Source organism: Rhipicephalus microplus, chromosome 3, assembly GCF_043290135.1.
Source record: "Rhipicephalus microplus isolate Deutch F79 chromosome 3, USDA_Rmic, whole genome shotgun sequence".
Taxonomy (NCBI): Eukaryota; Metazoa; Arthropoda; class Arachnida; order Ixodida; family Ixodidae; genus Rhipicephalus; species Rhipicephalus microplus.
In genome coordinates, this window is record NC_134702.1 from 102,185,438 (window position 1) to 102,207,704 (window position 22,267).

General features: G+C 44.4%; 2 protein-coding genes across 4 annotated transcripts in view; one reads left to right on the forward strand and one right to left on the reverse strand.

The window, feature by feature from the left end:
• Window positions 1-5,101, reverse strand: part of LOC119172037 (nicotinate-nucleotide pyrophosphorylase [carboxylating]) — a 31,748-nt gene extending 26,647 nt beyond the window's left edge. The window contains exons 1-2 of the transcript XR_012894328.1: window positions 5,071-5,101; window positions 3,641-3,698 (exon numbers count right to left, since the gene is read on the reverse strand). The gene's annotated coding sequence lies outside the window, so the exon portion shown is untranslated. The remainder of the gene's footprint in view (window positions 1-3,640; window positions 3,699-5,070) is intronic.
• Window positions 5,102-7,376: 2,275 nt separating this feature from the next.
• The window catches only part of bur (GMP synthase burgundy), a 38,537-nt gene continuing 23,646 nt past the window's right edge, over window positions 7,377-22,267 (forward strand). Inside the window, exons 1-5 of one of the 3 annotated variants that reach the window (XM_075890067.1) lie at window positions 7,377-7,533; window positions 15,836-16,044; window positions 17,362-17,476; window positions 19,371-19,468; window positions 19,610-19,713. In XM_075890067.1, coding sequence (XP_075746182.1) covers window positions 15,860-16,044; window positions 17,362-17,476; window positions 19,371-19,468; window positions 19,610-19,713 — 502 coding nt within the window. In that variant the 5' untranslated portion in view covers window positions 7,377-7,533; window positions 15,836-15,859. The other 2 variants (XM_075890068.1, XM_075890069.1) reach the window with 2 other exon arrangements.

Sequence of the window (22,267 nt, forward strand, 5' to 3'; positions counted from 1 at the left end):
GGAGGTTACACCCAGCGAGTATAACGTAGCAACCCTTTTTTGTCAGATAGTGCTCAATGTACGTGCCAATGGCTGCTAATGGGGAATGAGAGACAGGGGCATTCGGCTTTTAGTCACGCGCACGCAGCGAATTTTTTATTGTTCAACAACGCACAGAAGAAATCTCTCACCGGCACCGTCTTGGAGGACAAAAAGTTATACTTGTTACACACTACAGTGGCTACGAGGGACGAACGGGTGCCGATTTAAGGAGCTTCGCCCCTAAAAATGCGCATCGCCCCACCGCGGCGGTCTAGTGGCTAAGGTACTCAACTGCTCACCTGCAGGTCGCGGTATTGAAGCCCGGCTGCGGCGGCTGCATTTTCGATGGAGATGAAAATGCTGTAGGCCCGTGTGCTCATATTTGGCCAGGTGCACGCTAAAAAACCACAGGAGGTCGAAGTTTTTAGAGTCCTCCACTACAGCGTCACTCCTAATCATATGGTGGTTTTTGGACGCTAAGCCACATATATCAGTCAATGAAATCAAAAAAGCGCATTGGCGAAGTTTAAGGGAACCAAGTGTAAGTTTAATCTTGTAAAACAATTGCGAATCGCGTATGAATATCAAGAAAAAGCGATATCATGGACTAAATACTTCCTAGAATCTCACGAGAAAAACCGTGTCAAACCACTCAAACCTAGAAATAAAAAAAATGTGTAAAAGAACACTGCCTCTCTTCATTGGGCATTGTCACTAACACCATGATTGGGAAGGCAATCGTGGAGCCGATTCCAAGGACTGACGTGTCGGCCCCCGAAACGCTGCACAAAAGCTTAGACAATTTAGGGTATAGGTCTCTGTAGTGCACCAGCGAACGCGTTTATTTTGTGGTCCAAAGACCGAGTCAGAGTGACGAATTGGCAACATAAACAAAACATATTCTTAATTATGACAATACAAGCCTTGCATACACATATACATCATTCACGCTTGGCTAATCAGTAACTCTGACGACATTTAGGACAACCGGAACAGTCAAATCAGTAGCGGTACAAACGCGCAAACAAACTCATGCATTACAATATCTTCAGAGCACTCGAGGTCTTGAAATATTCGCCAATCATGCCCGGTTCATAACTTCTTGGAATGTGTCCCGAATGTTTTTCTTCGAGGAAAAAACCTGTGGAGATTGCAGCGCTGATTGTCGTTGTTCCATCCGTTGCCGGTCTGTGACATGATTATTTTGCCGCTTCTTCACCGACCGTCTTGACTGTCCGTGTTCACCCGCTTATATCAGGCCGTGCTCGAGTTGGCTACTATTCCATACGACTCACGTGTGCGCAGAAAGACGAAACCCAGGGTACAAGGGTAGATCCTTATTGCATATTCTACTGCGCAGACAGACATGCGCCGGTGGCCGCTGCACTGGCTTCTCGAATTCGCTCGATGTTGCCCGGTGTTCGCTTCCACGGCGTGAGTTGTTTGTGGAGGAGCTGATTTGGTGTACATACTTTAGAGAAGTAACTGCTGGCGCTTTGGATTGCAGCGCGTGATCTGCTGGCACCGTCTGTTTTGACGCGCTTGTTCCAGTGCTCGTGTTTCAGGGTGTTTCAAGAAATGTGTCCAATATTCTTTTAAAAAATCTCGAAAAGGCGTTGTTTGCTCGCAGTATTCACAGTTGCTTTTTCTGTAGCGGCAGAAATCTTAAAAGGGCTGATGACATCATTTTAACCGCAAATAATAAACTTTGATAATTAACTTTTTATTTAGTGGAGTTAGGTACTTAAGTCAAACGGTAAAATTGAAGTGCTTCATGTGAAAATTGCCGCTTTTAGATTTCGAAGAAGACCATGGCCTCTAGTAATAACCGCAAATTGATGAATTTCTCTGAATTATGCGGCGAAACCGAAACCGAAATAAGAAAAGGCGCAACTGCCATATTCGTCTGTGACGTCCGAAATGTGAGAGCGTTGTTATATCAACCATCAACCGACTTCGTTATGTGGGTGTGGGCTGCGCTTGCAATCACAGCACGCATGACACACATACGTTATCGAACTGGCGAAAAACTGCACCTCTGTAACCGCTGTTTTCAATAGTGACCTCCTTGTATACGTCTGCTCGTTGTGCCCATTGGTCCTTTGGTTTCTGTTTTGCCAAAGAATTGCGGAGAATTTCATAATTTTGCAGTCATTTCTAGAGGCCGCTTTCCTGAAATTTCGAAGCGGCAATGGGTTCTTCGCAAGAAGTACTTCAAGTCTCACTTTTACCTTAACTGCCTAACTCCATTAAATAAAAAAGCTAAGTAATTTAACTTTCCTAATCACTGTTACAAATGATGCATTCAACCCTTTCAATATGCCTGCCGCTACAGAAAAAGGAACAGGAAAGACTGCATGCAAGCAAATAGCGCCTTTTCCTGGTTTTTCAAGAATATTGGCCTTAATGAAACACCCTGTATACAAGAAGTTGTGCACAATGATTAAGCGCACCCTGACAGTTGCGATGGAGCAATCTGCATTGAACGATGATGATGATGATGATGATGATAGTGAAAAAGAAGAAGAATAAAAAGAAAAAGACGAAGAAGAAGACAACGACGACGATGATGTTGAAATTCTATATATGGCTCACACTAATTCTGGGGGATTGGCCAAATATTCATAATACACGGGATTAGCCGACAGCAAACCACGGGTCATCTGGGGCTGCACTAGATGGCTCCTCAGGATATCAATAAAGTTCCCTGTCCGTCCATCCGTCAGTCGGTCTTCCTTTCTGTCTGTCATAAGTAAAAGTGATTAAATAAGAAATGTGTGACTAATTATTTATTGAATAGTTACAATAAATAATGATAGCAATTTACATACTCGAGACCGAAACCACCCCAATTCATTCTAAAAATTTTCTGCCGTCGAGCAGAGATCTCAGTGACAATGACCTAACGAGGAGGCTCCAAAGGATAAAATATTTGAAACAACAAAATCTAATCTAATTCAATTAAAACCACTTTGAAAATGTTTCTCTTCAGTAAATTGGATCAGCTGCAACATAAGAAGTAATGCTCGATTGTTTCATCCTTGTTACAACACGAGTAGAGACGACTTGCTCCATTTCGTTTTCCGATCCGGTGCAGACCTGCGACTCTCGACCGGTTAAAGATGTAACAATAACGCAGCCTGCATACATATTTTTTTAACTTTATGCCATTTTTACTGCGTGCTGCCACACGACACAGAAAATGTCGTTTAAGAGACAGAAGTGAACAAAACCTGCATGCGACGCGCGAACAGTGCTTATTATAGTACTCAAGACACTGTTAAAAAAAAAAAGAAAACGTCTGCCTATATAGTCGTTCTCAATATGCCACGGCTGCAAAAGAACGAAGTCAATACAAGAATCAACTGACGAAGAGCTGGCCTGTACGAGGAGCCATCGTCATTGTATGACCTGTTATAAACTAATTACACAGAGTGGTAGAAGAAAAGTATTTGACAATTTTCTTGGTATTTCTATAGCATCAAGACTGTGCACAAGTCAAATGTGAGTGAGAACTTATTCGATTGAAAAGATCGATTCCACCAAATGTCCGTAGAGCTTTTTAATGTGACAACTAAATGGCACTATGAAAGCATGGTTTTCATGACAAATAACTTACCTTGCGATTGTGACAGGTGCATAAGTCTGTCGGCCTCAATGAGATGTCTCCTGTTGTGCTGAAACAATGTCCAACCATAAAGTGTATATTCATCCTTGCAGAATACTGGAGTTATCTTTTTCCTCATTCGACATCGTTACTTATTCCTTGCTGTTAGGAAATGGGAATCAGTCGAATTGATGATCGTTGCTTTATGTTTGCTCGCGCAGCTGAAGAGCCGATGCAATTAAACGCAGACGAATAATATATCCACTTAGCTTCTCCTGTCCTCTCACCTTGTCGTGTGGACGTGTGCAATGCGTTATGCAAAATGACCGAATGTGGGGGGTTCTGCGCACTTTTGTACGTGCTTAAATATTTTTCGTGTGTAAAATATCATTATTGACATTTCGCGAACATATCATCGGAAACATCATTATTATGAATGTTCGAAGCCGACTGTGTTTTCCGTCGCAAAATTAGTAGTTTGTTAAGTGTTGCTCAGCAGCATAAGGCCTCTCTTCACACTGAGCATTCCCTAATCGCCCGGAAGTGCTGGGCTCAAGCAGCCAAGAGCGAAATACAGGAAAAGACAAAGACTACATACGTGCACATGACCCTGCCCGAGTCACGTATGCGCAACAAGAAATAACGCAATGTTTACGCATGTGCATATAAAAAAGTGCTGCAAGGCAATAATAAACACTTTCCGTTCCATTACACAACAATATATCTTATTTTTAAATTGCATACCGCTCGCTACGCGGTTTTCTTGGTGCGAGTAGACGGCCTCATGCCAGCAACAGTGGAATTCACTCGCCGAAGCCGTCGCGTGAATGAGGTTTGCCTGCTCTAGCGACTGATCGCGCGAAGACAATCTACGTCGCGTCGCTCGTCGCTGTCGCGTGCATTTTCGCGCTCATGAGGTTTGGCCCTTATTTTTAATTTGCGGTAGCGACATTCCGGTAAACACTACAGCCATTAATGCGTCTCTTCGCGCATGACTGCATTGTCCACAAGAAAAACGATCAATGTGCATCATTTAGATCAACTGCAAGGTAACTTAGCGATAAATTACAGATGCAATCGAAAAATAATGCGCCTTAAAGGTGTTTGGATGCAAGCTCGTTCGTAGGAATCCATATAAAGCAAAAAAAAAAAAAGAAACAGCGACAATTTACACAAGTAAGGACAAAAAAAAAAAAAAAAAACAAACGCCACCTTCGTGCGTTGTTCATTCTTTTAGCTTTACACAAATTACCCCTATGAATATCAGAAACCGCGATTCTGACAGACAACATAGCTGTCTGTTCTTCGTTAGCTTAACCAAAACTTTCAGTTACTTTACTAGTATTTTATTCTCTTACTCTAAGGCATATTCATCTGATTCACTTGGTGTGGCTACAAGGGCACAAATGTACAACTCTCAATAAATATGTGGATGCACTCACAGTAGCATCTCACGATGGTCCTATTTTGCCGACGTTGACGCTAGCATCTGCGTCACGATTTGAAAAAAATTTCACGTCAGACAACTTTGCTAAGTCTACTTTGTCGGCAACTGAGTTTCCTCATCTCAATTATCATTGGGAAAATCAATGATGCTGCTACAGAGGAGTACTAATACCAGTCACCAGAATACAATGCCGAGTCTCCCCACTGAACTTTTACAAAACATATGGCTGATCTGGTACAATCACCGTTATGCCTCCATTGAGTAGCGGGTCAGGAAATTGACTCAGGCCAAGCTCTCAGCTTTCCTCTCGTAAACCCCCACCTATCTCTCTCTCCATGGCACTGAGAGTGAATCCCTGCATCATTTCTTCTTAGCATGCGTATGGTTTACCAGTCAATGGAAAAGACTATTACACAACCACTCCGAAGATTGGACTCGAATCAATCAATTGTGGTGACTCTTGCCTTTGGAGCTTCTGCATTAAATTTCGCATGTGTTTATGTATATTATTCACGCGCATATACAAAGGCATGCATGAAGGTACATGAAGTATAGCTGAAGCGTTCCCACCCTAAGTAGTTGATGCGACCACATATTCCCTGAAGCTAGCGAAGGACTATGCTGCGACGTTCGAGGGAAAGAAAAATTTCTTTCGAAGTGTGCAACGAAAAAAGACAAGGAAGAGCTCTTCATAAAGCCACTTGACGGCTCCGCGTAAGATCCATATTGCTTAAACAGTTTCCGCCAATGCAAGTAGTGCTATAGTATTGCGGAGTTGAATGGTTTACTTGGAGAACTACATTGTGGGAAGACATTTAAAATACACACCAACGACGAATAGAGGCAACACAAGGGCAATTCGTCCGGCTCATGTACGGGAGCTTCGTTCATCTTGAACAAAGATACCACATTGCTTTTATATCGCTTTCAATCGCGGTAGGCGTAATTTGAATCATCTTCGAGTCCTTAACCTACCAGACGCGTTTCCGTGCAAATCTCGACCTGAACTACATTGTTTGTTGTGAAAATGAAGACATGTTTGTAAACAATGCTGTAAACACGATGTTGCTCCAGCGTCGTCACAGAGGCTGTTTTCTTTGTCTGCGACGTAGACTACTACATAGCATCGCGTTGGCGAATGTTCTAAAAGCATCGTCCCAAGACACATTATTCATAAGGGAGAAACGTTCTATCAGCAGCGTCAGCGTCATTTACCTTCTCTCTCCTTGTAAAACCTAATTTCAACCAGTTAATAACAAATAAAAAAAAAAGCCACGGGCGTCTTCCTACGGGGGTAACTCGAGTAAATGCGTCGCAGGGTGGTGGGGCGTATCGCGTGAATGTTGCGTAATTAGGTATGGTTTGGGAATACTTAATTGTTATTTTGTCTTTATTATTCTTATTAGTATTGGATGAAGGAGAAGCCTTGCCTTCAACGAGTGGTGGGACGCTAATGTTGGGTTGTACCCTGGACCGTACCCAGAATTTTTTTTCGTGGGGGGGGGGGGGGGACTTTCATCATTTCGGGGAGGGCACCCCCTTAAAGTGGTTATTTTTCACTCTCAATGCCATGGTGAAAAAAAAATTTCGGGGGTGGAGGGGGGCACGGGCCCGGTGTGCTACCCCCTGGCTACGCCTCTGGTTGTGCCCCACTATTGGTTGAAGGTACTGTTGCTTCCATCGCATGTACTCGAGTGAAGCAAAGCGTCAAGTCAAGCGAAAGCCAAGTAAAGACGCCCTTGACTGAATTCCAAACGCGCGATCCAGTGCTTACATATGCGGGATAGCCAGTGAGCGGCTGGGCAACGCGAGCAGTAGGTTTTTACCAGCAGACGCTGCCTCCATCGGCCTTGTGAGGCAAGAAAGAGAGGGTGGGGGGGGGGGGCGACATTTGGCACGAGACGCAAGTTTGTGGAACTAGACGCGAGCATGCGCAGGGGGGGGGGGGGGACACAACACCACCGACGCCGGTTTAGCGAGTAGGTGTGGCTACAAAATTCTCCACATTCAAAAACTGAGCCGTAGTAAAGGTTCTTGAACGACCTGATGGTCACGTTTCAGCACAGCTCGTACGAAGCGCCCTCGTACGAAGTGCCAGCTCGCTGCTTTCTCCTCGCAAAAAATATAATAATAAAAAGAAGAAAACGTTTTCTTTGGTAGATTGCAGGCTTTTCACTCGCACCAAGGCTCGGGTGTATTGCCGCTGACGATGCTATCGCACGAAGCTCTCCTTCACAGACCGCCGTCCCCCACGTAAGTACACACCACGTGGACGCATCAGGCGACCCTGCATACGTCTGCAGTGGCCTGAGCCGGGCTGTATCCCCGCGGCGGCGGAGCCGATTAGATAAGCGGCACGCAGGCTCCGACGGGTCTCCTCGTCAAAAACCAGCCCTAGAGCAAGAGCCAGCATCTTGCGAGATCTTGGGCCTAACCTCGACCGCTTCTCAAAGACACGGTAAAAAACTTTTCCTCCTTGGCACGACACCACGATAATGTGACATGCTACCTGCAGCCGATCGAGTCAATTAAAAAGAGTCTGTCTGGATCCGACGTCACGCATTATACGCGTCGAGATGAAAAACCGGAATGTGCAATCGCACGATGCGCACGCGCGGTGAATGTAAACAGCTTGGAGGATGTATTTTCTTTGCGACAGGAGTACGCTCTGCTTATTCATTTCCTGGGTCGCTGGCTACATTGCTGACTGCGGGGAGGAATTAAAGTTATACGTACCTGGCTGGAGGATATAATCCATCAAACGGTGCACGAGTGAAACCGGAGGCCGCAAAGGAAGTTTTTGGATACGGCTTAACGCAAACCTTTAGTGGGATCGGCGAGTTTTGTTAACGCTAACTCAGATCGCATCCCGCGCACAAGACACACTGCGTGCATCGACCAACCATGTCAGCACAATCGTTTCATTCGCTTACTGCATATAAGAAAATAGTCATGTGTGGGCTGTACAGTCACAATTAGTACTTGACATCCTTGACCTCATTATGGTGCTGCTGTCACGCGTTTTGAAAAAGAGCGGGCAAAATGTCCAAGTGTTTTCAGTTTCGCTTTCGTGAAAGGCGCCCACTTGGGCCTGCAGCCGTGTCCTCCTGGCCATTCCATAGCGCGTAAGTATTTTCGCTGGGTTTAAACGCGCCCCACTCAACAACCTTGCAACGGCGAGAAAGATAGCTCTCTTCCTGCGCAAGTAAACGAGGCGCAATAAAAAAAACAGCCGGCAATTTCGCAACTTGCGAGGTTAGAGTCGCGTCCGCTTGGAGCGCTGCCCTCTGCGCACGCGCTTTATCTGTCCGAAACGGTGGTGATTACTGTCCCGTTCTCACTTCTTGACAAAATCTCTCTGCTAACGGTGAGTGAATGCGTCGTGTTGTCTCGCTACTCTCTGGTTGCCTCTTCGGATGTGTGTGTTCCGTACCTGGACTTAGCGTTACCACCGACCACGCAGAGGAGAAACTGCAATAACCCGCGCCGCAACCGACGCCACTGCTCTTTCATTCCTGTCGACCCTTCGGACGGCTCTCAAGTTTTGCATATTTAAAAGCTTTGCACGTCGCCTCGAAGATTTTCGGACCTGCAGCAAAACTCGCGCGAACGCCGTTGCTCGTTTACAAGACCCGCAAAATTTTCACGTTCCTCACAGTAAACAGTCAAAAGGTGAGCTGTTGACGCTCCGCTGTGGTCGAGCACCGGGGATACCCGCTTTTGCTTTCCGAATGTATCGCAAGCCGCTCACCTTCACAGTTGCTGCGCGGTGCACTTTCGGCCGGCGCTTGCTGAGCACACATTACTCACGATGTCCACTTGGCACATCGATGATGCTTTCGCAAGAGCTGTGAATCTTTTCTTGTCAATGACGGCGAGCTTTTTTTCTTGCTGCTTATCAAGTTCTTAGGCTTAGTTTTGAAACTCAGCGTCTGTCTAGAGCCAGCGCTCTGTCCTCGTTAAGAGCGCTGTTAATTTTCTCGTCATTGCTTTCGCGTATCACATGAAAGGGAAGACGGATATGCATAATCGTGTGCAGCTGTTTCCGTTTTATGAGCAGACAGGTGCTACGGACATAGCGCGCATGTAACTTTAGCCGATTCACTGGAGACTGACGCCAGGAAGCTTGCCGGCGATTCTTCGGCGGGCGCTTCTGTCTCCGCTTTCGTTGCTACACTCGGGCAATATGCAGCGAATCCGCTTTAATGCGAGCCGTAAAGTGTGCCAGCGCATCGACACAGCCATGGCTCGTTAATTGGAGTGCTTGTTTACGGTTTCTCGGGCAGTGTGTGACACACATGCGGTTATCTGATGAGCGCGTTTATTGACTAACTGAAAAATGGCATGGACTGCACGCAACTGTATCCAAGTGTGACGACGTCGATTGTTGACGAGTTCGCGTTGTTTGGCGAGCCGCATCTGATATTGATTGCGACAGCCCATGTCGAAAGCGTTTCGCGCTCGGTCTCTCGGGAACATTTATGCTAAGTTAGAATAAATGGGTGCATATCACACGTTTTGCTGGCGCTCGCATAATTTGCCTTGACATGGCACTATATTTTGACGAGATTGCTTTCGCGCACGCGACTGCTTGATCTCCTCCGTTTATTACTTTCACAATGTTACCTAGCACGTTGGATTAGGTCCGTGAATACCTAATATGCTTCGACATGATCCTTGCTTCATTTCATTAATTAAAAAGTCTCATGAGGGTTGTATTTCAAAAAACTCGCGTATACAAGCAGGATGTAATATAACAAGTCTGTGTACATCTCCTTGTATACAACTATTTATGATGACTATATCTATTCATAAACATTCATTGTAGTCCTTTAATTAAAACTAACATGCCACATTGCCAAGGAAAGTGTAGGGCATGTTATTAGTAGTAAATGCTATGTAAATGTGTAGAAGGAAAAGCGAACAAAACAGTAACTTGCCATGGGTAGGGACCAGATTTGCAACCCTCAAATAACATGTCCGATGCACTACCAGCTGAGCTACCATGTCAGTTATCCCCCACCTACTTTTCTTTCTTCACATTTACATCACACTTACTACTATTAACATCATTTATACTTTCCGTGGCAATGTTGTCTGTACTAGTCAATATTGTTTCTAAGAAAGAAACACGACCTCTTAAAATTTCTATTTCTCTCCTTCATTCATGGCGAGGGTCTTGTTCTGGCAGACTTCATGCTTTCATGTAGTATGCGAGGGAATATTGGTCAGCTTCCAGACCGTTGTAAGATCACATGCTACGCGATGCCAACAGACAGAAGTGTTCTGCACTCGTTAAGGCGCCGACTTACTCTCCCACATTTAAGTGCACATATGTACCCCATAAAGTGGACGGGGTGACAGCCGCTGTGGTATCTTAGTTGGTAGAGCATTGGACGCGTGATTTGAATGTTGCTGCTTGGGTCACCTTCATGGCAAGTTAACTTTTTCTCGCTTTTCTTTCTTACACTTACATTACATTTACTACTATTGTCATCTGTTGGTTCTCATTAATATTGTGTCTTAACAAAGAAAAACTATTGCTCGAACCAATGGGGCCATGCGGGGGGGGGGGGGGGGGTACTGTTCAGTTAGGCAAGTGAACAAATGCTTTTTTGTTTCTTTTGAGTGAGCCTCAAATCGTGAATACTGCATAACCTGATTAGTATGTTCTCTATCCACTTCACCCATTCAGTGGCTATGCCACAGAGTTTTTCAAGAAAGCAGGTTTGATATTCGTTCGTTGTGGCTGCATTTTGATAGAAGAAAGTTTTTGAGATTTTTTTTTCCAAGCTGTGGCTGGTGTTTAAAGGAGTACTCACATCATATTTACTCGCGTCAAGACTTTTGCATCAACGAGTAGCTATAGACCCCCTAGTAGCGATTCGCGTCCTAAAACGCATCTGAGTGACGAATGAGTATCTGTAATATTGATTAAGATATTCACTATCAAACACTGCTCAAAATGAGTGGAAAGACCACCAAATTGTAGTGCTGGCAGCGCCACCTCGCGGCCATGTCTAGGTCACTGCACAGCTGATGCCGCTTTCACAAAAAATGGTTACGTCACACTGGTGTTTCGTCTACTAGCGCACGTACAGTCAGTCCAACTGTGTCTCTTATGGCGTAGACACACCTCTGTCGCCAACATTCTCATTCTTGCCATTGTTGGGGTCAACATTGGCAAGTGATGATGACAGCGACCTGGAATTTGGTATCGCCGCGATTCGCGACAACCCTTGCTTGACAAGCTCCGCGTTGAATGCAATGTATTTATCAGTTCTTGCCGTACTGTCGGAGCTCAGGAACACCAACTACGCACCTCATGTCGTGGACATTGTGCGAGTGAATCGCTGCTTTCAGCTGCAGCAGGGCACACAGTAGGAATAGCCCCGGCCTCGAGAAGAGGCCTCGTACTGCCAGTAAAACCCAACCGGTTCATCAACACAGGATTTATCCTGTAGCAGCTCTCCGCAAAGTGAAGGGGGCAAATGCGGCTGTTCTTCACAGGCATCTAGTCCCTCTGTCCAACGGCGCATATGAAGTCAACCCACTGGCTGCCTTGAGGTTCGTGACTTGGAAAGGCATGAAACGCCACACACTTCCCGCTTTTTCCATGCCTCGACGTGCAGGTTCTCACTACGCAGCAATTCCCCGACATTTTGGCATGTATTGTCGCTCTGAATTATCGTGCTCACATGAAGTGAAGCACAACGCAAATAAGTCGATGCGACACGATGAATCACCTGCATGCTTCAACACAGCAAGGAGAGCCACTAGTGACAGCATAGCCGAGAGTCTGCTTCAAGCACACTCAGAGATCGTTGATGTCATCGTTACTAGCGTATTGTCACTCAGGATGGTATTTGTGGAATGTATCGTGCCGAACACGTAGGACTAGTGTCGATGTCGCTGGGCAGACTATTTTTCGTTTTTTCTCCTTAGCTTTTCTACGTTGTTCGACATTTAAATAAAATAACTTCGACGCGACGAACGCCATTCAAATTTGGCCAAAAAGACCTATGCATATCAAGTGATCGAATGATGGGCATATCTCGATCTTGAAATTTGACGTCAGGGCTGCTTTAAAGAAGGCAGAAGTGTACGCGATATATAGTTTAGTTTACTCGCTGGCCGTTGTCTTCTAGATCCTGTTCAAGTTTTTGATGCTAGACACTACAGCGTATCAGAATTTTCATTCATCTTTATTGACATGCTGAAAGAGTTCAGCGTTACTGGTGGACGACTGTGAAAAATACCAGTCAGTCTTTCGTACTTAAAGACTGTGAACAGAGCAGCTTAATTTTTTTTGTAAGTCCATAAAGTTGTACTTATGATTTCAATGGAAGAGATGTCCATTATCTGTACTCGAGTCAGGTCCAGTAAAGAGTACATTGATAGAAAATTCTGCTCAGTTCTCCTGGCATGATATTAGATAACACGTCGAATGCCTCTTGTCAGTGTAATTAGTTTTATGACTGCCGTTGGTGAAAATGTATACAGAATGGCTTGCGTGAATGCTGGGACATTGTGAAGGCAATTTTGCGCAGCAGGTCACTGGGAGCCATACATTGCACTCTATGGAAGTGAAAGTACCACTTAAAAAGCAATTAATGTAGCGAATTGGCTGTCGTCATCCCTGTTTGTCTGTACACCTGTACAGACAAACAGGGATGACGACAGCCAATTCTTGGTTGTCTTTTTTTTTTGGGGGGGGACTCTCTGCATTGTATAGCAAATGTGTGAGCAACAGTCCACGGGGAAACTTTATGTGATAAGCAAAGGGAGCTCTGCAAAAGAAAGCACATTATGCTGGTGTTTTGACATATACCTTAGTGCAAGGTTGAAGTGTAGCTTCTATTATTATCTCAGGTTTTTGACGCATGGAGGAAAGTTCTTCATGCTTTTCTTTTTGTTCCAATCAGTGGAGCAGGAAAAAAAGAAAGTGGAGCGCTCTGCCTGTGAAGCTTGTCTTTATCTTGCTTCACAACTGCAATGAAGGATTAGGAGGAGATAAGGACAGGAATAGGGGAAAAGAAGACCTTTAGTAATCAGTTCATGGTGCAAACACTTGTGTTGTTTATACATATCTTGTATAGTCTCGTAGGTGTACGACATCTAGCGTTTTCAGTTTATTGCCCTACAAATACAATGACATAAAGCAGCAAGTGTTTGGTCAGCCTTAAGCTCAGTGCCATCGCCACTTGCATATGTCTAGTACCGTGTGTGGTATTGTGCATTATTCGTTGTTTTTGAGAAGGTCTACACGGTAATAAGGTAGATGAGATATCATTGGTTCTTGTGCTTTATCAAGTATGATTATCCACATGCACAGGCTTTCATGCTGCATCTGGGTGGGCTTCAGTTGATGGCAGAGTACTAGCTTGGCAGATCATTTAATGGGTCAACTGCAGCGAAATTTCATGTAGCTAAATAATTTGTCACGAGTGTCGTGACCGAGCATACTATACAGTACTGAAGCAATCTCGTCAAGTCAGCAATGTTGACAGCGATGTAGTTTTCTTTTGAGCAGCCTTCACATGGCACTAATTGAGCAATGCACCCATCTGGCATTCGTTTCTGATGTATGACCAGACATGCCACTTTCAAGTTGGTTTGGTGCTTCTTTATTTCTAAAGTTGTGTCGAAATACCTGCATATATGTCAGATGTTTTCTTGTAATGAGTCATATCCAGTCAGTGGTTTATGGTTTAGTATTAAAAGTGGCTGCTGTGGTGAACTTTTCACAGTAGCTTCACTCATATCTTAAATCTAGTATTTTGCATGAAGGCTGCTTTTTTGTAACGGCTGTCTAAAGCAAGGTCACTTTTGCGTGAGAAAATTTCCTTGACTTTTGCGTGAGAAAATTTCCTTGCATTTCGAAAATGTTATTGCTCCCGGCATGCTGTTATTGAAAACTAACACACCAAGGACGATGAAGTGCTTTTAGCAAAGACAGGCCCACCTATCGAAACATTGGCCAGTCTGTATGAGGCACCTTTTCCTGCTCATTCAACGAGCATATGAATTTTAAGCATTTTTTTTACAAGACACTGAATATACAAGAACACAGTTGCATAGCATAACAAGCTAAAAGGACACATGAAGGAAGTGAAATGAGATTTAGAGATTGTAGATTAAGGAAGAAATGCTGTGAAGTATCTACAAAATGTATTTTGTTACCGTATTTACTCGATTCTACCGCGCCCTCGATTGTAACGCGCACCCGATTTCCACCGCGAAAAAAAAAAAAAAAACGTAAGACATCAATTGCAACGCGCACCCATTTTTTTTTCGCTGGCCCGCTCGATCACACCACTCGAAAAAACTATTCCTTTCGGGATTGTCTTCCATCTAAATATGAGGTACGGGCGAAGCTTGTGCCCATCTGACGTGTAACAGAGCATTGCTGTCACTGTAGTTTTACCGTGGACCCATGTCAGCACGCGAACTTGCTTTGCCCCCTTCTTCTCGACAGTTGTGGTGCCAGGCATGTCGAAGTAAAGAGGCGTCTGATCGGCATTCCAGATTTGCCCAAGCAGGTAGCCGTTGTTGCGCCGCAAGTTTAGGACGAACCTCTGAAAACTGTAAAGCTTTTCATCGTACTTCTCCGCAAAAGTTTTCGCATATGCATGTTTCCCTTCGAAGGGAAGAGCCTTTCCTCTTCATATAGTTAATTAGCCAGCACCTGCTCGCTTTAAACTGGCTCCGCATTAGACTTTTTTCTAAGACTAATTGCATAGCCCGCACTTGGAGCAGTTCTGTCGTCACGGGCCGCTGTGCCGCTCGCTCCTCAAGCACATACTCGCGGAGCAGCTCTTTAATTTGCGGAAACCGACCCTGCTGTGGCTCACTGAAGCCTTTGCGTGAAGCTTTGCTGTCGACAATCTTCTGCTTTTGTTTCCGCCGCTCCCGCACGCACGTTTCGGGAACGACCGCGATGCGGCCCGACTTCCGTCTGTTTCTGCACACGCGATGACTTTTCTTTTAAAAGCGGCATCGTGGTGCACTTGAGTTTGTGGAGTCGGCCCTTTCACGTCGTCGATGCTAATGCACTACTAGATGACGAACTCCTCAGCACACGTACGAAGGACCGCACATGGTAAACACATAGGCAGAAATAGCCGACGCACCATGCCGACGCACGTAGGGGGCGGCCATTTTGGATTTGCGATGGCAATAGATTGACCGTAATTTTTTGTTCGTACTCGATTCTAACGCGCATGCGATTTATGAACTCGCTTAACCGGAAAAAAGGTGCGCGTTAGATTCGAGTAATTACGGTACTTTTGCAAAAAATTGTTTCATAGACAGTCCTTTGATCAAACCATCACATATGTTTCATAATTCCATTGTGCAATCACATTGTGCTTCTATCTGTCAGTTACTAATTGTAGTTTATATTTTTTGGAGCAGCGAGTTCAAAGAGTTTGCAAGTGAGCTCGATTGTAAGAATTCATATTGTAAAAGAAATGACTAATTTACACGGGGACAAGTGAATAACACAAAAGGACAAGTGCTGACTGTTAGTGAAGCTTTTGTGTGTACACAAATACATAGCAAAAACCTTTGACATATAGTATTTGGGTGGGCACAACAAAAGCTTTGCTGCCATTCAGTGCCCATCCTCATGTGTTTTGCCCTTGTGCACGTGTAAATTGGCACATTTTTTTAAATATGAATTTTTTGCGTGGTCTGTAACATACAGCATTTATGCCTTCTTTCATAAAATTTGTCTTTGCTGCTTGTGTGTTGTGCAGTGTTGCTGTGGGACGAAGCGCGGGATGCACGACACGGGCCAGAGTGAAGGCCACCTAAATGGTGTGCTGCACAGTGAGAGGGTGGCCATCCTGGATGCAGGGGCCCAGTACGGAAAGGTCATCGATCGGCGTATCCGTGAGCTCTGCGTCGAGTCCGTCATGCTGCCCCTGTCGACCAGCGCCAAGACGCTAGTCAGCCAGGGATACAGGTAGGTTGGTTGGAGGACTCTTCTTTTATGGGCAGAAAGTTCTCTGCATGCATTGTGAACACACAAGAAAAGAAAAACTGTTGTGCGAGAGCATTTCGTTGGCTCATTCAGTTGCTGGTGGTTTAGTTTTTTTTTACGGTTGTTTTGTCTTTCCCATTTGTCTCTCTCTGCATTATTTTACATGATAATTCAGATCAATTTGGGCAACATTTGATTTCGTTTGAAGTTTCTGAATTTGACATTTGATGGTTGGAATCGTGACTTCAGGAAAGCTTCGACACACTGCGTTGAGTTTCTGCTCTCTATCTTCTTTTGCTTTTTCATAATTCCTCTTCATAGATAGATAATCCTTTATATGAATGGAAGCAGGCATGAAAAAGAAATCGATTTTTGCTGTGTATCTATTTTCTTTTGCTTTTACATAATTCCTCTTCATAGATAGATAATCCTTTATATGAATGGAAGCATGCATCAAAACGAAATTGGGAAAAAGTTACCCTAATTTAACCCAAAAAATGCCACTCCTAGACTTTGTGGTCTGGGAGTGGCATTTTCGTCGATCTTATCGCTTTTGTGTTTTTTGATGGTCATGTTTTGTATCATCCCAAACACACTTAGAAAGAAGTGGGCATTTGAGATCTGGTCAGTTAGGTGCCACAGCAAGCCCCATCCAGTGGGTTTCTGAGATGCAATTGCCGTTCACCCCAATTTTGACTTCATCTTAATCTCCCTTCTATCATATACTGCCTTTAGCTTAACCCGTTTCATCCATTTTATATACACTATTACTTTTTACTTTTATCTAATTTTTCGTGTAACTTGCACCGGTACTAGACAGGATGGCCAGGAAGATAGCAAAAAGCATCACTTGGCACACGTGCGACTAGAAATTCGCATGGGAAGTTCCGTGTGGTAAAGTTGCACGGGGGGAGGAATTGAAGGCCCGGCTTGTGGTTCAGGGAGTATACCAATACGCTTACTTGGTTGAGTTCAGAAGGCCAGGATCCTTTGGACTGTATTGGTAATGCTTCGCTTATGTGTACTTGTGCATGTGCCTCGCTCATCATTGAGTGCCCTTCTTTTTTTACGAAGTTGTATAAAACTTTGCCATATAAGTGCAAGAAGCATTGAGCTGAACCTAATAAAAGAATTATAAACTACGTAGTAAAGTTTTATTCACATGCATTGTCCCCCATTTAGTTTACATTTTCATCCCATGACAAACTAGAAGCTTGTGAATCATGGCTGCCTGTATTAAAAGTTGCTGGCTTCGTTTAGTAGTTGCAATATGCAGTTCTAACGATGAAATGCTTCCAGGGCTATCGTCATCTCTGGCGGGCCTGGCTCCGTGTATGCACCCGACGCTCCCAAATACGACCCTGAGATCTTCCAGTGTGGCCTTCCAGTTCTGGGCATCTGCTATGGAATGCAGGTACGTTGTCGCTGGGAGAGGCATCTTCTGCACAATCAGTCATGGCAAAACATTCTAGGTGACGAGGCACTGATAAAATTTCAAGTACCCATTGAAAATTGTGGATCGAAAGTACAGTGGACTCCCATTAAACGAAACTCGCTTAAACGGCAAAGCCGCATAAAAGAAACTATCTAGGCACACTTGGATGGTCTGCTGTATATTTAAGAATAAAAAGTTTTGGGTAATCAGAACATTTTTTTTGCTTGCATCGGTTAAATGAAACAAACGGGCAAAAATCCATGAACGGCAGAAGTGGTCACGGCAGTCTAGCAACCATGAAACAAATGCCGAAGCTAGTCAAGTCAAGCCAGTCTAGCGATTGCACATGTTCGTGCATGTCGAGCAGGAAACGATGGATTTCGTTTCCGTCTTTTTCGTTTCCATCTCGTCGCGAACTTGAGGTGGAAGCAAAGAAAACGGCAGCACAATGCACTTTTGCACGCAAAGAAAGTAAAGATCATTCAAGAACTTGGCAGCAACGACCTATCGAAGACAGAAATTGTGAAGAAGTTCAATATTCCCAAGTCCACGCTGTTGAGGATACTCAAGAACAAAGGGAAAATTGAAGCAGCTGCAAAGCTTGGGAACTTCGCCATGAACAGAATGGGGATGAGAATGGCGGCATACAAAGAAATCGAAGATGCTCTTTTTCTCTGATTCAAGCGTACGTGCAGTGCGAACTTCAAGATCAGTGGCCCCATTTTTAAAGAGAAGGCCAAAGAGATTGCTACTCGCATGGGGATCAAGTACTTGCGGGTGAGCGATGGCTGTCTTAGCCGTTTCAAAAAGCGGTATGGTCTTGTCTTTGAGATAGTCTCTGGAGAAAGTGCGGCTGCAAAAAGAGATACCTGAAAGCAATATTGGAAACAGTTTTCTTTCTAATCAACTATATAAGTATTGTATACTTTAAAATCTGTTTGTTCAGTCAGGCTCAGTTGGTGCTTTTGAAATAGTCATAAAAATTCTCATAAATGGAACAAATGTTCTTGCCCCTTCGAGTTCCGTGTAAGAGGAGTTTACTGTACTAAGTGTGAGGACCAGATATGCTCTTTCTTTAGCAGTCTTATCGGATGCGCTTTGTCAAAGAGTACCAAATCAAACTACCATAGTTGGGATAGATGATAGTTCATGTGTTACTGAAAGGTATATTGCCTCTTGCAACAGAAAACTCTGTTCTATTTCAGCAGAATAGCTATGAACGTTTACCGAAATTTGGGACGTATACATTTTTCAGACTATCACTGAGTGACACTGTTATTCTGTAAGAACAATTGTTTCAGTATGCGGAATATGAAAGGTTTTAATAGTAACTTCGATAACTATTGTATCAAAACAAATTTTTAATTTGTGAAATAGTTAGAGCCTGCTTCTTTGGAAGCTGCATAGATTGTTCATAGTATTCTTTTAGCTTCTTGACAGATTTTGATGAAACTTACTTAACTTATGTGCATTTGTGTGCCACTTTAATTTATGCAGTTATTTTTCTGGGACATTGTGCAATTTTCAAAATATGAAACATTGCATGTGCTTTTTCGGCAGCAAGAGGTTGCCTAAACTGAGAGAGTTCCAACATAACTAGGCATTTGTCAGAAATGTATTCAGGAAAACAAATATGGATGTTCTCAAGTCATCTGTACAAAAATTGTAGTTGCTGAAAATTTGTGAACAGGCCAACCTCTTGCTGGTACATTGGCCACTAATGTTAAATGTACGATGAATGTTTTGTCCACATGGTTAGTAATGACGTAGTAATTTTTTGACACACGGTGCTTGACCTTTAAAGCTATGTCCTTTCTTGCACTGTTTGAATTTCGATCACTTTGTTCACCAATCTGCCATTTATCCCCATTAGATGATCAACCGAGAATTTGGTGGAACTGTGACGCAAAAGGACGCTCGAGAAGATGGCCAGTTCAAGATTCAGGTGGACCAGAAGTGCCCACTGTTCAAGTAAGACTCATCATTTTCTCGTTGAGTGATTTGTTTGTGGCACTCTCTGCTGTAACCGTTGAAATATTTTTGAAGTTTTCAGATTCCCTCCCATTACGATATTGAGTAAGCTCAGCCATCCACACACTCTTTTCATTTCAGAGGTATGGACAAGGAAGAAGAGGCACTACTGACCCATGGCGATAGCATTGACAAGCCCGCTGAAAATTTCAAAATCATTGCTCAATCTGGAACAACAGTTGCAGGTGAGGCTTATGCTTTGCCGTGCAATTAATTATTTTTTTTGCCGACTATTTTATAGAGTGATCTTCACGAAATGTGCGTAGTGGCTTTCGAAGGTTCCAACTCTGCCTTTATTGAAGATGGCTCTCAGATTCCAAAGCTCTGTGGCGTTTTTCTGCTTTGTAGAAGTGCACTCAAGATAGTGGGAACATGGTTCAACAAAGCTTTCTGCTGGGGGGCTTCTAGTGTTGTCCATTGGCAGATTTGGAACACTTCCAGTAATACTTTCTCCTGCTCCATGTGGAGCAAGTCTATTTCATTGGCGGATTGAGAGTGCTCCCTGTATGTTTTATTGGCATATGTGGGGCAGCTCCGCCGCGAGATGCACTCCACGGAGCAACTTTTCCTACTCCGTGAAAATTGGCGAATTTGACAAAGTTTCAAGCGCCCGTGCCTTGAAACTGTGCCAACTTTGGGCGCGCCAACGAACTCTGGTCGCGTCAGTTGTGCCTTGTCTCGGAGCTCACATTTCGCTAGCGTAGCGTCGCTATTTTCGGAGTGCCCACTGAAGTAAGAAGAGAAACACGCACATGGTGTTCCATTCTGACCCGACCATTTGGTGCAGAAGGAGCGTGTGTGTTCTAGGGAGCGCGTGTGTAGATTCCCTTCTGTTGTCCTCTGCCAGAGTGGAGTGCTCCGGTGCAGAGTTCGTCGGCCACTCCAAGTCCGCCAATCGATGAAAGGCTTAGTTTCTACCTGCAAGGAAAAATGGTTGCACGGCAACTAGACAAGGTTGCAGAAGACAGAGAAGAAAAAAAATGGGAATGCTGGCAAACAGGACTTGCAGTACAGGTCAATTTTGAAAGGCACTCTGTGAATGCATGCACACATGCTCACCCGCGAAAACGCTCAGTAAATGGATGAAAACATTGTATTGGACTTCCTTTGCAACACTCAGAGTTCCCGGTGCTCAGCTATTGACCCGAAGCTTACAGGGCTGACCCTGCTCACGGTGGTCGTACTATGGTGAAGGTTAAAGGACGGTGTACTGTTTGACAGTGCACGTTGAAGGGGCCCTGCAACACTTTTTGAGCTTGGTCAGAAGATGATGCTGTTTGGTAGTCGAAGCTCCTGACGTCATACTAGCCAATTAATATAGCACAGCGCATGGCCTAGAATTTACAATTAATGCTCAGTCAGTTTGAAATCGCTCAGTAATCTCCCTGCAAATGATGCCATATACCAAAATTTTTGCACTTCATGCCCATTTATGAGGTGGTTGGGTCATATGATCGTGCACTGAGTAGTTATAATGGCCGCTGCGGGATGCCGTCGTGCATGTGCACTCACGATGTTCTGAAAGGAAGCCATGCTTTCGAAGAAAAACGAGAAGAGGGAGTACTGGAGCTCATGATGCGCGCAGACGAAGGCATGCATTTTCTTGCCCTCTTCTGACTGACCTCCCCACATAGGTGTCAGTGTACTCGCTGGCATGAAAGGAGACAAAGCGCATGAAGTGTGTGACAGATACACTCGAACCTCAATATAACGAACCTGGATATAATGAAGGATTGGTTATAACAAAGTAAATGAGAAATAGCTCTCCAATAGGTATAGCGTTTGGAAGAAATCTTATAATGAATTTTTGGATATAATGAACTTATCTTTGTACAAAATTCAACTTTTTTATAACGAGGTTTGAGTGCACCTAAAATGTGTACTCTGTGCATTCAAAACATTTTTGAGGGATGTGATTCGTGAAGCGTCATATGCTATTAGTGCAATTATTTCTTTGTATAACTTGGAGAAGCGTTGCAGGGCCTCTTCAAAGAACCACAGGTGGCCGCACTTGTTGGAGCCCTCCACTACGGCGTCCCTCATTCGCATCGTAGGACATAAAATTCTAGATATTGTATTAAGGGGAGATGCGGGTCGAAAAATCGCGTTTTTTGCGAAAATTTCCACTTTTGAGATATTGCTTCTAAAATCACTTTTGATCATTCAACTATCATTTCCCCAAAGGTCATAGCTGAATTCAAACGAGAAAGTGGTAAAAAGTCGATCTGCGCTAGTGAAGGTAGCTGCCGAAGTCGCGAATTCACGCATCCGACGGCTATTTTTGAAAATCCGCCACTCGGCAACACGATGACGTCCGCCATCGGGGTTTGTTCGGTGGTGTAGATCAAGGCTCCTTCTAGTGTACAGGCGTACCCCTAGTTTCGTATTTTAGTGAGGAATTTCACAAAACAGTCGTTTCCAAGTCGGTTTGCAGCCAAGCTGCAGCCGCTTCGCGCATCTCTACCGGTCACATGGTACGCTACCGAGGCCGCCATTGGCTACATCTGATCGGCCTCGCTCGCTGAGCGCTTGCGACGATCGGCACTTGCCGTGCGTTTCTACGTTTTTCCGAGTTCACCATGGATAACTCGAAGAAGCGAGACTTCCGAGCACGAAAGTTTGCAAGCAAGAACAAGTACCAAGGGCGTCGACGTAAACCGAAGCGCAAAGCAGCGGTAGAAGAATGCGAGCCGCGGGCCACTAGGCCTAATCAAGGCAGCGGGGATACGGCGGCTTGCG